A 17,853-nucleotide genomic window follows, 5' to 3' on the forward strand; every position below is an offset into this window, starting at 1 on the left:
TTTTTCTCTCTGCTTATCAGTAAATGTCTTCCAGTGGTTTGGTGGTGAATGCCTGGCTTAACAGTAATAATCTTTAAATATTTGTCCTGCACACATTTTTGTTTTGTGCACTAATTTTATTACACTGATCTGATGTCTTAATTTGATTACATAAATTGGATTAGTTATTATAGATTTACATTTATTATGCAGTCCACAATCTGTTTTCATGTTTAGACACCTGATAATGGTGTTGGTTTTTAATTGTAGGTAGGAGGGCAGGAGTGGAAGAAAGAAAGGAAGGACATAAAGCATCAAGAAAAACAAGAGAAAGGATTGGTAAAATAGACAGACAGGCAAAATGAAAGAATGACTGACAGAAAGAATGAAGATTTCAAGACAGAAAGACATAAAGAAAGAAGCAGAACAAAGCAAAACAATAAAAAAAGCCTAGCCTGTGTGTGTGTTTGTGGATTAAGGCCTCTATGTATTGATGTATGTGAGTGTGTCTGCGTGCTTGTAATAGAAAGCAGATCCCGCTATGCAGAGCCTCTCTGGGTGGTTTAGTTGTGGCCATCACTGAGTCCTGCCTGCCTTCTACCCCACAATGCTCAGTGATGTGACCTCCATGTTAAAGAGGCGCTCTGTATAAATTTGCTTAAGTATGAGGTGCCGTTTTCATGGCTTGTGCTGTAATTTATGTGCCACAAGCAATAAATCATCACGGATACCTTGGTCCCGCCAGCCATTTTCCTAGCTGGGCAGGCTTTGCTATCCTAAAGGTGCCATGCAACTCCCATACCTCCTCTAATTGATTCATCCAATTTCACCTTTATCCTTGATGTAGGCCTGTTTGGAGCAAGTGGGTGGGATGTTCTAATTGCTGTATCCAACGCAAATAGCATTGCGGTGCAGTGTTATAAACTGCAGCACGTGTATTAATTTTGTTGCAGCAGTTTTGGTTTATTGTAATTTCTCTTTGTTTGTTTGACACTTGGATCTGCATTTAAGCAGCTTCCGCTACCTCATTAGCGTATCTTTGTCCCAGATAAGTCAAAACTCTGACAGCTTTGTTTTTATAGTGTGTAATGGGTCAGGTACAGCACTGCTAAATTCAATTTTAAGTGTGTTTTGGCTTTATTTAGTTAGTTACTTGATTATTTATAGGCAATTTTTCCCTGTTTTTACTGCTGGGAATTTGCTTTGACAGTGTCCCTGTATCACAGAGCCAAAAAGCACCTCGGAGTGCTGACTCTTGAGTCAGTTGAGCTTAGAAGAGCTCAGCTGTGATGATCAATACAGAGGAGAGAAATTTGGACCCCCGTCAGCACACTACATTACACAGCAAATATGGTGAAACAGTATAAAGCTCAGAATAGCTGAAAATCGGACTCGTTTAGTAGGCGTTATGTTTGAGTGCCTCCAATTACTCCATTTTTATTTAGTTTTTTGCAATTATGTCAGTGTATTCAGTCTGTGCCATTTTTCCTCCAATATTGCATGTGTTTGCAAAATGCATTGATACTTTAAACTTTGTCTTCTCACAGACTTGATCAGAATGTCTTTTTCCCAACAATAGCCAAGTAAAAAGTCCTATGCATTGCTGTAGCTGAAACAGTAGAGCATGGCGCTAGCAGCACCAAGGTCATGGGTTTGATCCCCAGGGAGTCACTTTGGATATTGATGCCTCATGACAATAGTTTTAATCAATAAATACTATTGACTAAAGTATGATACAAAAACGTACTGTGTTTTGCCATTTTTCGCATGGTCAACAAAAATGAATGTTTGAATGAATACATTTCTCCCCTACTCAGATGAGGTGTATCATGTAGGCTATCTAGTTCAGTATATGATGTGTTGATGTATGTGTATATGCATCTGCTCTCTCGCACAGTTGTTTCGTAGTTTGTGCATGACAGTCAGCCCACAGTATGGCTCACAGCACCAAGCGGTGAATGAGACCCAGAGGCAGTCTCCTCGCTCAATAGTCTTGTGAAGTGAGATAAATGTCATCTGAGATACAATGATGCTTCTGTTTTGAACACTGGAGAAGGTCACAGCAGCAGACAGTCCCTGCTGCTAGCTAGATGAGAGGCCTGAGATTGCCCTTGTTTAAGTGGCTTTGCACTCTAAGGATGCAGCTGGACACCCAGAGCTCCTCTTCATCGCCCATGATCACATGAATGTCATTAGACTTTCAATTAGAACAAATTTGATGGATTGTCTCTCTTTCCGCAGCCCTGTGGTTGAGGGCATGTTGTCTGTACTGTGGTATTTTAAAACCCGAGGTTGAAGGAAAGTGCTTTTGTTTTATGCGAGGTCAACTTGAACGGCTTCTCTGAGCAAGCGAGAGGAAATGAGAACGTTTATTGCTGACGCTTCTGAACTTATGGCATTCTTCAAGGTGAATTGGTAAACTAGTCTACGGTTATGGCATCGCTGACTTTTTCCTCCTTCTCATCTACTCTCTCCTGCTCTATTGTCTTTCCTTTTTGTGCCAGCTGAGTTGGCACAGACTGTGTGAAATATTCAGGGGCACAGCAGGTCTATCAGACGAGTTCTCAGTGTGGAGTTTGTGGAGTGCACTGCTGTCTGCAAGTTTGACACACTCATTAAATGTTGTATAGGATTCCACCCAGGGCCCCACTGTAAGATATTTATGTTTATGTATTATGAGCTCTTTTTCTCTTGGGCAGGCAGAACTGTTAAACTCCAGTCGAATCAATAGACAATGTTCTATTCTGTTTTTCTCCAACACTCATGATGTGTTTTCCTACCCTTGCAGGGCTAGCGGCCATGGCACTGCAGATGATGGTGTAGACGACAGCTCCGTGCCGAGAGAGAGAGCAGAGAGGACACTGGCTCAATAAGTCGCTCTCCTCACCGTAGACTGACAGACGCTGTCCAGGTTTTTTCCAGGCCCAGAATCACAAAGGTGAACAGATCACCTGGCCTACCGCTTCCTCTCAGAAAGATAATCAAAATGCTGCCGTATGGGAGGAGGCCCCTTCCCGCCTCTCTTCGCGAGGCATTCCTCCTCCTTTTCTTCCTCTTGTTTCTCCCTCAACATGGGGGGCTCGAGGTTAACCTCTCTTCCTTCCGGACCTTTACCCCACCAGAGGGAGGGCTTACGCATTTGGTTGTCCATAACAAAACGGGTGAAGTCTACGTCGGTGCTGTCAATTGGATCTACAAGCTCTCCAGCAACCTGACCAAGCTCCGAAACCATGTTACCGGTCCTGTGGTGGATAATGAGAAATGTTACCCACCACCTGGTGTTCAGTCTTGTCCTCACGAACTATCACAGACTAGCAATGTCAACAAGCTGTTGCTTCTGGATTCAGGACAGAACAGGCTCATTGCGTGTGGAAGCACCTCACAGGGTATATGCCAGTTCCTCCGACTGGATGACCTCTTCAAACTTGGTGAGCCGCATCACCGCAAGGAGCACTACCTTTCAAGTGTGTCCGAGGCGAGCACTATGTCAGGAGTGGTTATTAGTGGAACCCAAGGTGAAGACAGCGGCAAATTGTTCGTAGGTACACCCATCGAAGGAAAATCTGAGTACTTCCCAACTCTCTCCAGTCGAAAGCTGATGGCTAATGAGGAGAATGCTGAAATGTTCAGCTTTGTCTATCAGGATGAGTTTGTCTCCTCACAGCTCAAGATTCCATCCGACACCCTTTCCAAGTTCCCTACTTTTGACATCTACTACGTCTATGGCTTTAGCAGCGAGCAGTTCATCTACTACCTAACTCTCCAGCTGGACACCCAGCTCACCTCGCCGGATGCCAGTGGTGAACAGTTCTTCACCTCCAAGATTGTCCGCCTCTGTGTGGATGACCCCAAGTTCTACTCCTACGTGGAGTTTCCTATTGGCTGTACCAAGGATGGTGTGGAATACCGATTGGTTCAAGACGCCTACCTCAGTCGGCCCGGTGCCAAGCTGGCGCGATCATTGGGCATCTCTGAACAGGAAGAGGTGCTGTTTACTGTTTTTGCTCAGGGCCAAAAGAACCGGGCCAAGCCACCGAAAGAATCAGCCATGTGCCTGTTCACACTGCGAAAAATCAAGGAAAAGATTAAGGAGAGAATCCAATCCTGCTACCGGGGGGAAGGAAAACTATCCCTGCCCTGGCTCCTCAACAAGGAACTGAACTGCATCAACTCAGTAAGTCACACTCACTAACTATATTGTTATATTAACAAGCAAGATACCAGGTGCACAGTTGAGTTTAGTTCTGACTTGTTTGCAAATGGATGAAAGTACCTTAAGTCCCTCAACACAGTTTCAGTGTTGATAGGTATTGTAGCATTCAATCAATTCATTATAGAACACATGTTATTTCCAGATCAATGGTGCGGTAAAGCAGTTGGGAATATCTTGCCCGTGTGCATGGATGCAGGCCCTGAGAATCTCACTGTTGTTTAACAGGGAAACCTCCATTCTCAAGTCAGATTAACTAGCCTAGCCACTTCATTAGCTCAGTCCATGGGATTAGTGCCCTGTCACTCTCTTGCATCATGTGTCCATTTCCTCAAGTGATAATTGATTTAAACTCTTAAAGTTGTCCTGTCTTTGTTGCCCAAGTCCTCTTGGGACCTTCATTCTGGTGTCAGAACAATGTGGACAGCTACAGAGAGGCTAGTGTGCAGGCGCATAGTTTACTTGCTGATCAACAGCGTTCTTAGCTGTGCTCTCTACATTGGCTATCGTAGGAAGTAGCCAAGCCGGCAGTTCTACACTGAACACAATGCTCTAGCACAGAATGAGGGGATTATTCTCAGAGAACAGCCCAAATCCTCCCTTCTATTATATGTGCAGCATGTTCCTGGGTGATTCGACTGTACTCAGACATACAAGAGGAAACACATTTTGGCTGATGGAGCGAGTCAGAGACTTGTGAGAGTAATAAAAAATAGAAGGATGGAGCTGGTGATTATGAAAGAAAGGAAGATGAAGGGAAGGGAGGCAGATAAGGATCGAGAAAGTGTGCCGACGTTGCTTCTCATGTAGTATTATGATATATTATGATGCAGTTTCAGTGATGTAGTTATTGTTTCACAATTCTTATGCCATGACACCTCATCTTCAGTATTTTGTCATAACACTAGTGGTTTATGAATTATTACATTTCTCTGACAACTTTTATTAAATGCCTCAAATGAGAAAAAGTAATATTCGCTTCAGTTTGTAACGGCAATATGTGATCTGATCAAACGTTTAGTGGCACATACATCAAAGCTCTAAAATTCAAACTAGACAGTAATTCATTTTACCATCCATCATATGCTGAATTGTAAACACTTATCAGACTACATATCACAGTTAGAGAGACCTGCTGTTATTCAGCTGTCATAGACTCTCTTTCAAAAGCAGGTTTGATTGAGACCTTATGTTATCTTTTTTTCTTTTATTTTTTTAAAATGACTCATCGTATACTAAGTAATTTTATTCATTAAAATTGTGCTTTTCGTTAAGAAAATTGCTGGAAAATTCATAAAGAAAATAGAGATACCAACACATTTCTTTCTTTTGTGGAACATGAAAAGATATTTTGTAGAATAACAACATTAGACCCCATTGACTGTCATTGTGTGAAGATATCTTTTGTGTCCTACAGAAGAAAGCAATGCATACATGTTTGAAACTTCATGATAATGACAGTAAATTATATTTCTGGGTTAACTATCCCCTGTTGCTCTGCCACAAAAATAGTCTATAAGACTACTACTAATCTAATGCTTGCTGAAAATGCAACACATACTTGGCTTCGGGCACGTTTGAAATTACGTTTTTGTTTATTGTGTGAAATGTTTTAGGCCTTACTTTGCCTTGTTCACAATCTTAACAGTTGTCTTTATAGTGCATTCTGGGTAGTGTAAACCATATGATCTAATGCAGATTTTGATGATAACGGCCACAGTGGTAGACTCCGTCGGCGAATAACTGACAGTGGCATTAACGATAATAACTGCTGCCATTATAATAACGGGCCTGGAGCAATCTGCCTTGGTAATGATGGCGGCACGGCTGGCTGAATTGGATGAAAAGATAACGCTCTGAGGGTCCTCCACCGGCAAGGAGCTTCCAGCTTATGAATAATTCACCCTCACTCACCTTGTGTTATTCATTTATAGCCCATCACAATCAGCGCATGATCAAAAATCCCTCTGCCTCCGCGCTCTGCTTACAAGCAATTAATGTTGTCATTTTCCAATCACAAAGCACACTTTCATAATTCAGAAGGCTTTGGGGGGAGACACACGTGCAGACAGACGGAAAGCCGACTGGAGCGGGAAAAGCGACGAGATGTGTGCGATCCGACAGACAGACAGTAAGCGCTTTTGACGTCTTTCTTCTGCCCACCTGTCCCGTTGCTCATGGTAAAGCTATGCATATATGTAAATGAGAAACCGTACATGATGGTGCTTGATTACCATCTGCGACACTGTGTTGCAATCCATCAAAGACACATCAGCAGAGTCAAATAATAATTACGCACAGACTTCTCTATTCTGCTTCTTATCCAGGTTGGTAGTAGTACTTTTTCACTGTAATTAATTTCATTGGCCTTTTCTTTAAAAAATAACTGACGTCTATAATGGACACTTTTGTTCATACACAGCAAGGGCCTCTAATATGATTCAATACAGCATTATGATGCAGCATTTTGAGGCACCGTGCATTTGGAAGCTGAAGACTGAATTTGTACTTTGCTGCCAAAGTGCCCTATTCAGATGCTGATGTGAGTCTTTCTTTTATTTTCAAACCTATTGATCTACAGGATATAGACATTATTCTGCTGGATGGTGGCGTCTCTCCGTCTATTTACATGCGGCTTGCGCACCAGACTCTCCTCCAAATCTTCCGAATTTATGGTGGCTGTAACAACACAGGAACTTTTAAAAGTTCCAGGTCACCTTCTGTGCCAGATGCAAGCTTGTTTCTAACCATCTGAATTGTGCCTTTTAAAAAAACAAAAAAATAAAAACAAAGGAGGGGAGGGGGGGCAGAACAAAAACATTAGCATTGCTAATGAGTTTTTCAGTCTGTCCACAGGTGATATTAATGAGCACAACAACTGCACACAATAACAACAAACAACAATATACACTCGTCACTTCCGTACTTGAAAACAGAGTGCAAATCACTCTCTCGGGAAAAACATGGCGTCATTATTGAACGACTTTTAGCTGATTTTGTGTGTGACTTTGGGAGACAAATTGTTGTTTAACTGATGAAGGAAAATACGCCAGGACTGACTCCTCACCCTTCACTCCTTTGCATAATTACATTATCACTTATCTCAGTCGATCACTTGCCTGGTGATTTTGATTGCTAGCAGTTATCCTTCTTGTGTTGGTTCTGTTTTTCCCTCAGACTGAAGGCGGAAAGATTTTCTGTCTTGTCTTTTAATCTCCGATGCTATTGAAAACTTCCCCTATGAAAGACTTTGTGATTTAAACATGACATTGAATATAATTTGCTTGCTGTTGGTGTTCACTTGAGTTCTTTTTGACTTGCTCAAGGAAATGAGAGAACAAGCCCATGCGGGAGCTCTTCACGGACAGGCAAAAAAGATATTGTACTGGATTACATTTTAATGGCTTCCCATCTGTGCCTCCTTCCCTGTAGGGTATTGATCAGAGATGACTGAATATTGAAAAATCATATAGATGAAACTATATCCACCTCAATAGCCTTGGGGCTAATCGTTTTTCCATAGTCTTATTTATTGTGCTCTGGAACACAGGTTTGAGATTAAGGGAATCCTCTGTAGATTTTCCTTCCTTAAAGGGGAAACAAAGAAGGAAAATTGACTGTCAATATCTGTTCTTTCCAAATGGGTGCTCCAATACCATTTTTCATTTTCAGAGACCAAGAATGAGTACTGATACTTTCTAGTATTTGCTGATACGATATAGGCCCAGTTGTAAGATTCTGAATTACTCTTTCAGTGAGCATAGTTTGGGCATAGGGTATTCATTTATTTTAATGATCATTTTATCTATTTAAACAATTTATCTAATTATTTGTTTATCTAATTATTTAGTCACTACTTATGTTTATCTAATTTATTTAATTTGATACTTATTCTTATATATACATTTTCATACACACATAAATTGTCATTCTTATATATACACTTATTTTCTTTATTTAACACTACTGTGAAGAAGCAACCAAAAAGTACTGGTTTACTGTTTTATTGAGTATAAATCCATGATCACTTTATTCTGTGCTATAGTATTGTATCAGTGCCTCCCTGTGTGGATGGTAGCATTGTGAATGCAAAATTTGCATTTCCCGCTCCTTTGTTCCTTTAACATAAGCTATTCAGATCAAACAAGGCCTTGAGAGCAGCCAAATAAGCGTAGACAACTGTATGATCTCTCTGTGATGGTAATTTTAAATCAATAAGTCAGCCAGTTAACTGTGTAGTAAGAAAAATGACTCCTCCTCACCAGCCTTTCAGATGGCGACTATGTGTGTAGGTTGCAAATCTCTTAACAGGTTAGGCTTGGAGTGCTCCCCATCTAATTGTCGGTGTAATTATTTATTGATGTGTGTTTGTGTGGGACCCGCGTAGAGAGTGTGTGTGGGATGGTAGGTGGTTGTGATCAAGCGCGCAGTGTGTGTTTGTGGGTGTGCGCTTGTGTGCGGTGCGCTATTTGCCAGGCTGCGCATGCAGCTGTATTTGTTGTTTCCTGTGGTGGTGGGCAATGGGATGGATCCAGAGAACATCATTCTATTTCATATTCCACAAAGGCTTAAAAACATCCGCATACACAAGCTGGGAAAAGCCATTTATACCTTCCCTGCTGAAAAGACCTGCTTAGATTTAACCAGCATGCATTTGCAGGCTGGTTAGTTCTGGTTTGGTTCTGTTAAGATGGTCAGCCATCACTTTTTCTGTTGATGTTGTTTGACCAAGGAAGTACTACAATAAAAATAAAAAACATTTTCTGATACAACCGGACATGTCAAACCAAACATGTCAATAAGCTCTTCACTGATTGGCTTGTGCAACAACACATCATGCAAATTTTCCTCTCAAGTTGAAATTGAGGCAAAAATCGCACATTGGCAGCAAACGCGTCGCCCAGTTCGTGTTATTCATGTCTTTGCGTTGACTTTGTGTGAAATCTACTCGTGGAAATAATTAAATTTGCTTTTGGGGTGCACACACTATAAGTGGGGACACTTGCCATGAACATTTAAGGTGTGTGCACACCAAAAGCGGATATAATTATTTGCGTGAGTAAAATACATACAAAGTCAATGCAAAGACGCGAATAGACGCAAACTGGGTGACGCCATGCGGATATTCGCTTCGTTTTTGGTACACACACCAAATGACAAATCATTAAATCATAAATTATATGTGTCAAGAACAATTTAATACTTTATTTTATTTTAAAGCATTATAAAGATAAACATATAAACATTGCAATGCATTATATATTTTTTATAAAAAAGTTGTAACCAGAGTTAAAAAGCACTATAATATTTGCAGATTGGTTATGCCTGAAATTTGTTGTTTGTCATGTGTTTAGATGAATTAAACTTTCTAAATGTGTAACAATTAATAAATATAACGTGTTATAGCTGTGCTTACAATTATTCATCAGAACATACATAAGCATTATAAGGTATATTACAAGACAGTGCATTAAAGATACTTTTTGCGTTATATATTCAAGTAAAGTGCTACTAAATATCTTTTACATTAATTCATTATTTCGTGTCATTCATTAATTTTTTATTAAATTTTTAAGAGTAATTTTTAATAAAGTTGTTAGATTTACTGTAATCTTTTTTTGTTGTTGCAATTTTACTAAAATGTTCAAATTCAGTCTAATTATCAAATTTTTCATTAGAATGTTTGTTTTAATTAGAGATTCATTTGTCTCATTTATGGCTTCTTTAACAGCCAATTTTCTAAATCATTTTCTAGACATAATTAAAGGATGTTCTTGAGTAACATTCCTAACCACCAAACATATTTTATTGTCAAACTATAGTTTGAGGTTTGAACAACTTACAAGTTAGCCATTGCCCTCTATTTGTAATAGTAAGTTTGGGATAGGATGGCATATGATTTTGATCCAGGATCAACTCATACTTGACAAGATCACATTTACTGGTCCTTGCACTGTCAGAGAACCTTAATCCCAAGTTTGGCTGATTTAGTTACTTAAGAAGTCTGAACATTAACGCTTACTGGTGGTTTGACCAAGTCTGACATGCTTTTGGATCAGCTTCCTTGTTGGTTGTGGAACAACATTCCTACCAACCAATGAGTTTGGATTTAAGCTTAAGCAGAATTCTTATTAATTTAGCACTGCTCAATTTTTTTTGGTGTAGGTTACAGTAAGATTTGAGACCATTTGACTAGAATGTTGTTCTAGGAACATCACACGCAGTCCTTGGCAACAACATGTTCACAGGTCTTTTCAGCAGGGCTAGAGAACGTCAATTCATCTTGATATTTTGCAGTAAATAATGCTCAGCCATAATCTTGTGATTTCTACCGATGAATTCTTGCTAAATCATTATGATTTATAGCCAGCCACTTTTGGTAAGCAAATTTCAGAGCATAAGTAGCATGACCTGGAAAGAAAGATAGTGAACCATTTTTGAAAGGACAAAGCTATTCCTCATTCCTGGCACCTCGACCCAAGCTGGAGAGCCAATGGGAGTTTTGTGACACTCAGAAGAGGTCATGGTGGCTTTTAGAACTTTATTATTATGTTTTTTTGTTGCTGTCCCCCCCCCCCCCATCTTGAAGCTAGCTGTTGTCTGAGATGTTTCTAGCAGGCATTTTGAGTCCAAATATAATGAGGGGGTGTATGATTAGATGGAGCATTACTGGACGCTGAGGTCAGAGGTTCCAGGAAAACATTAAATGTTTTGGGTGCATAATGAGGATTGGATGTCCCTTATGTGCGCTGTCACAACCATGCAATTTGTGTTTTTAGGGGGTGGATCCAGTGTAGCTAGACAGAAAAAATGCTTCTCGTTAATGGAAACCAACAGTTACAGCTTAAAATGCCAAAATGACTGTGCTCTTTGTTCATGTGAGTGAGAAAGACATGGTTTGTTTTATTATGGTGTGTTCTAAAGGCTTCGTTGATTGTGTGTTTCAATAGACAATGTTTGTAAGTCAAGTACCTTCATCTGATGTCGGACATTTAAAGCCCTGATATTGCTCCTGGGAGACATTCGCTGATAACCATGATACAGTACATTTAGCAAATGAGCCAATTTGATTCTTTCATTGATATTTTCTACCAAACAGATTGTTTATTATTTCCATTTTGCCACTAACGCACGCTTAGCAGCTAGATCTGATCCATAACTGCAGCAGTCACAGCGATAAAACATATTTGGACTCTTAAACCAAGCCAGGGTTTTTCCAACTTTTTGATGCCAAGGACCCCTTCTGTATATTATGTGACCTCTTTATGAAATATAAAGGTAGCTATCAAAATCCATTCATACAGTGAAGTGTCATTATTAGTAAATCGGCTTTATATTGATACTGTACTGTATATATAATTATAATATAATCTGTAAAATATATATTTTACAGATTATATAATTATAATATAATCTGTAAAATATATATTTTTCAAATATTAAAATATAATTCCTTTTAAAATATGAATGCGTTTCCTCTATACGCATAGTTATGTTAAATGTATAAACCTGAAGAATATTATTCTGAATGTATTTGAAATATTTTTGTTTAGTAGTTTTCATAGCAAATATTTAAGTCATGAATAATTTCAGTCACCCAGAACTTTTTTTTTTTTTTGGCCCGTGGTAGCCCTCAGAACCCAGCCATGCATTAAAATATATGAATGTTTTTGCTTGAATAAATATCAAACAATGGCAATTTCTATTTGAAATGGCATTCATAATATACTTAATTAAATATTCACTAAAATATTAACTTTTTATCGACTAAAACATGTTTACTTTTATAAAGCTGAAAACTAAAACAAGTTAAAACATCTTAATTTTAATTACCCTATATATTGTTATGTACAGAGCACCTTAGAGCTCATGGTGGTGGAAAGATTTCGGGGTGGGTGAAAAAAATTCGGGGTGGGAGAAAAAAATATTTTTCAAATCTTTTGCGTTCTCTCGCAAAACTTTTGAGTTCCCTCGAGAAACTTTGCGTTCTCTCGCAAAGATGTTTGCATTCCCTCGCAAAACTTTGCGTTCTCTCGCAAATATTTAGAGAACACAAAGTTTTGCGAGGGAACGCAAACATCTTTGCGAGAGAACGCAAAAGATTTGAAAGATATTCATAGTCGCCCAAATGTTTTTCACCCACCCCGAAATCTTTCCACCACCATGAGCTCTAAGGGGCTCCGTAGTTATGCATAATTTAAAATGAAGATTTTTTTTTTGAGTGAATTTAAAATTTTAGTTTTTCCAGTGTCCAATATAGGATCTACCCCTGTGTTTACTCTGCTAATTGACTATTTGGTTAAAAGTATTTGCAAAAATGTCTCAAAGCAAAGAAAAATTGGTTTTGAGTAAAGCTCTAGCATCATTTGTTTGCGTATGCCACTTGCAATTGGTATTTGTTGTAATGCAGTGACGTTTATAATTGTAATGATAGTTGTTTAAATGCTGATTGGTGCCAATGTATTATCTTCCAGGGGTCACCAGAGGCCATTTTTTATGTTTTGTGTGAACTTGCATTGCATATACATTGGCATCATTTTAACAGCATGCTAAACATTGTTAGCTTGATCAGGGCTCTTTAGCATAGTGCTGTTGAAAGCTCACAGACGCCTCATGCTGAGTCTTGAAGTGCCGTTTCCAGCCTTGCTTCTTGAACGGGCGTCAAACAGTAGACCCATATTCGCTCAATGTTATTTTCCTGTTATGGCCTTGTTGTGGAGGAGAATGTGCCCAGCGGGGCCTCCAATGGCTACCATGAAGCCGCTGAATGGAAACTAATGAAATCGCTCATTGCTTTCTCATGTACTCACGCACAACAGAGATATATCTCGGATCTTATTGCTCCGGAGCTGTATGTGAACGTAGCTCGGCGGAGCTCCCGACACAGATGTTTTCAGCCGGAAATACAGCACGCTCTTGGGAGAAAGTCTGTGTCTGCACTGTAATTGGATTAGTGTTTATGGGATGCTTAATTTTAGATTATGTAGATTATAATCTGATGCTTTTGCTGGGACAACAATGTTAAAAGCCTCAGATCAGCTTCATGAGTTTAGAGATGATGAAACGCACACACATAAACAGGCTTGCGTGTATGACTCACAGCATATGGTTAACAGTCAAGAGCTTGTTTAGACTAAATGTAATAGTTGCATGTGTAAAGAAAATGCATGAAATAATCAAAAGCATGCATAAATGCAAAAAGATGTGAATAAGGAATTATAGGAAATTATATGTAAAATATATCTTACTGTTATTTGTGGGTTTGAATAATGAATAAATCCTGTTGATTTAGTTTGTAGGACTTTAGGTTATGAATTTTGAATAAGAATTCATGAGGTAAGAGTTTTATGTATACGAGTTTAGCTGCAGTTAAATAACACGGTGGGAGAAATCGGTTATTTTACTGTTTAAGTAAAGTACCTTCTACCAGAAGATAAATCTAAGCACTAGTTATGGGGATTTTTATTGATTTTAATAAACTGCTTATACTGGAATCTTATGTAAAAAAAAAAAAAAAAAAATATATATATATATATATATAAATATAAATAAATCCTACTAGGTAACTTCCTTTTCATTTAAGTTTTATTCTTTTATTTTTTTCATTCATAATTGTAATTTTTGTTGATCTGTTTTTTTTTTTTTTTGAAGAATAATATTACTAGTTATATGAGATATAATTTTATGGTTTTACAATTATTTCATTCTGCATTCTGCATTGTTTTATATTATAGGCTATATATGTATATTTTAAAGGAAAATATAGTGTAGTCCAGGGGTAGGTAACGTTGGTCCTAGAGTGCCGATGTCCTGCAGAGTTTAGCTCCAACCAGCAGATTATAGCAGATGTTTTATTTGTTCTTTGTGCTTTTAATGCTTAAATATTAATAACCCTCAGACAAACCAGGAGACACAGGATACAATCACATATATGTGGAATGTAAACTCACTCGCTAACCCGTTTGTTTCGGCACAGGTTTAGGTTCACTGGAATCTTAAGGGGAAGCGATCAGACAGGAAGTGGGTCTGTAATGTTGAGAAATTGGTCTAAATTGCATTTCCTAGCCTGCACATTAAGAGTAGGACCAGCTGCTTTCAATGGAAGCTCTGAAAGTCCTGACGTCTGAGCGTGCCAAACATACGTGTGATCTGCCATACAAGGATGCAAATCATTCAACCTCTACAGGTTGTTTCTCATGAGAAGCAGTGCAGATTTAGGGATGCCGTGCCAAACTATTTGTTCTGTTATCCTAATCTGAACCGTATGAGGACAGTAGATCAACTGCGCTCGGTGCTAAATAGGGATTGTATAAAGACAAAGTGGGTATATTTCAGGAAAAAATATGCGTTGGTCATATTTCAACACAAACACAAAGGCAGTAAAAATGTTTAAATTATTATTTTTTTTTTATTTAAAAAGCAATACTTTAATGGAGAATATTTTATTACATATGTGTTTAACTGGCATTAAATATGATGCCACAATTCAAAATATTTGAATGGACTTTTTCTTCTCTCAAAATTTCATTTCTTTTATTTATTTGAAATACGACCTGGGAAATTTCTTGACAGGTTTTGAGATTCACCCAACTAACTAAAAAACTAAACTGTTTCAATTTGCTTGCATCTGGAAGCATTTTTCTACCTTTGCTCTTCCATTCAGTTTTTGGAAGTTTATGCTGATTTATAGATCAGCGAAATGCATAATCACTTAACCTCCGTGTTAGAGAGAAAGAAGGAGAAACACAGAGAGAGAGAGTGTTGTGCATATGTGTTCTGTCTGTGCCAGATGCCATGGGGCCGAGCGCAGGTCATGGGCAGTCTCATAATCAGGCCTCTGTGCACTGCTTGGAGACGTGTTTACGTTGTGTGGTGCTGGTCTGAGGAATCTGTATGTGCGAGTGTGAACAGGCTGTGTCTGGGGTGCGTGTGTGGTGTCAGGTCAGTGGAGAGGAGATATGAACATCTGTCCCACAGCTTTTGCCTGCTGCTAGTTAAATGACATAAGCGTGCACACGTTACACATTAGCACATGTGAGCGGCTCAGAGTTGCACTTGCCTCTTTCAGTCAGCTTTCTGTCATTATCATTATCTGTCAATAATCATTATTCATAGTACGAAGCATAGTATCTGCTTCAGAAGGCATACACCCAAGAAACATTCACAGCCGTTTGAATCCATATTGCATACAAAGACTAATATCAGAATGGCATATTATATCATGCTGTATTTCTATTTCTGCAGAATGCATGCTGTGCATACTGTATGTTCTGCATACATAGAACTCACACAAGATATTACATATGGAAAATATAGAGTATGCAAGAAAGCACATTGCATAGGGTATTGTATCCCACAATGAAATGATTTAACCTACTATATATATTTAGGGTTATGGTGTGTGCACAGCTAAAGCAAATATTTGCATTGCATTACTCGCGGGATGTTTAACAATTAAAACAATGAAAACCGTTTTCTGCTACAACCGGACGTTTTGTTGAATTTGCGTCTTCACATTGACTTTGTATGTAATCTGCTCCTGCAAATAATTACTTTTGATTCACTTTTGGCGTGCACATACAAATTATCCCTCTAGATTACTCGTGAGGTGCTTTTTGTATCACTCGTGCGTAAAAAAAAAAAACATTGCATAACGCCCTCCTCCATTTTCTGATACAAACAGACATGTTAATAAGCTCTTCGCTGATTGGTTTGCATGTCAAGGTGTCATGCAAATTTTCTGCTTGAGTTGAAATTTTTCAACTTGGGTGGAAGATGCGTTGTGTGTATCGTGCGTTTGCGGCAATCGCGTTGCCTGGCACGAATTTGCATCTGTTCGCATCTTTGCATTGACTTCGTATGTAATCTCCTTGTGTGAATAATTAAATGCACACACCATTACACTTTATTTTAAGGCGTCCTAGTTAAAGTATAATTATAAATGTAAATAGTCAATAATATTAATTAACAACATGTTCTTTAGGGTTTGGTTTAGGGTTAGTTGCATGCAAAACAGTAATAGTATGGAATGTGTAACAAAGAAACTGAGAAATAAAGTGACCATATAGCTAGAAGTAAATACCTTATATAACTGTGATATTATAATTAATATTTATATTTATATGTATGTGCACCGTGTATGTATTTTTTTTAAATATTACTATTTTTGATGTATTATAAGTTTACTTTAATATTTATTATTTTAATTTATTTTCTAATTAGATTAGGCAAAATTATTTATTTAGTTGTGGATACCATGTGGTTATATACAGCTTAAACCATTTAACCTTCTTTTTTTTTCATTATAATCAATACTGAATATATACTGTAGGCAGGAAGTAGTATGCTAGGATTACATTATGAACTCAGCCAAAAATGGTTGAAATCAGCAGTTCCAATCCTATTTGCTCACTGCTATGCACATTTTCTGAGATTGTGGTCTGTACAAGTTTGAAACAGACTTGCTTAGAAGTTACCAGACTGCTACAAGGATCAATTTTGAGAAAGAACTAGTTGCTGGAGTTGCCAAAATTTGCAAGGTATGTGATATCAAATCTTTGAAATATAGGCCTATAGCAAGACAAGTAAATGAGATCCTGGAGCATATCTGGTCTTTAGGTCTTTTTCCCCAAATGTTTGTCTTTGTCAGGTTATTTGTAGTTGGTTGCAGTGTAGTTTGACTAAGTTGGAGTACACTGAATATAAAGCTGAGTATATCTTTCCTGTTCTTCACAATGTCATTTTGAAGGGTATTTTAATCTACACCTTCAATTCAAAATCTGCTCCGATCAGCAGTGCACACTTCTCGTCCACTTTCCACTGATATATTCCAGTGCCTCCATGCGGTGAACACCTGATCTCGCTCCATGACTGTCTCGTGCAGGCGTTATAAAGCCAAACAATAAAGATCACAAGTGCATTTTTAGAGCCAGACGAAGGGATGGAGTGAAAGAGGAATGGAGACTGAGAGAGAGAGTCCAGAGGTGATTAAAGGTGAAAGCGTAGACTGATATATTGCTCTGCCTTACAGCCGTGCCACAGGATACAAGCCCTAAACAACAGGACCACAGCATGTACTAGACAGTGTAGGTGAATGTGAGAGTGCATTATGGGTGTGAATTTGTGTCTGACTATATATTTCTGTATAAACCGTTTAGCGTGTATGTAAATATTTACAGGTCATGCAGGAAGAGCCATCAGGACAGAAACTGAAAACAGTTATATAGAATATAGAATCTCACACTAGCATTCAAAAGTAATATTTTTTAAAAATAAATTAATACTTTTATTCAGCAAATATGCTTTAAATTGAACAAAAGTTATCATAAAAGACATTTATAATGTTTCATAATGTTTCTATTCATCAGGAGTGTTGACAACAAACACGGTTTCCACAAAAATATTAGGCAGCACAACTGTTTTCAATATTACTACTAGATATGTTTATTGAGCATATTAGAATGATTTCTGAAGGATCATGTGACACTGAAGACTGGAGCAATGATGCTGAAAATTCAGCTTCGCATCAAAGGAATAAATTACTTTTTCTTTTAAAATATGAAAATTAAAAGCAGTTATGTTATTTTTGCAATAATTCTTCACAATATTACTGTTTTTACTGTATCTTTGATCAAATATATGCAGCCTTTATTAGCATAAAGGAT

General features: G+C 38.2%; 1 protein-coding gene across 1 annotated transcript in view; it reads left to right on the forward strand.

Annotated features, from left to right (window-relative positions):
- LOC306861051 (plexin-A1-like) overlaps window positions 1-17,853 on the forward strand; it is a 234,207-nt gene that overhangs the window by 20,747 nt on the left and 195,607 nt on the right. The window contains exon 2 of the mRNA XM_079403120.1: window positions 2,768-4,153. Coding sequence (XP_079259246.1) covers window positions 2,966-4,153 — 1,188 coding nt within the window. The 5' untranslated portion in view covers window positions 2,768-2,965. The remainder of the gene's footprint in view (window positions 1-2,767; window positions 4,154-17,853) is intronic.

The sequence above is a fragment of the Barbus barbus genome, assembly GCF_936440315.1.
Source record: "Barbus barbus genome assembly, chromosome: 41".
Lineage (NCBI taxonomy): Eukaryota > Metazoa > Chordata > Actinopteri > Cypriniformes > Cyprinidae > Barbus > Barbus barbus.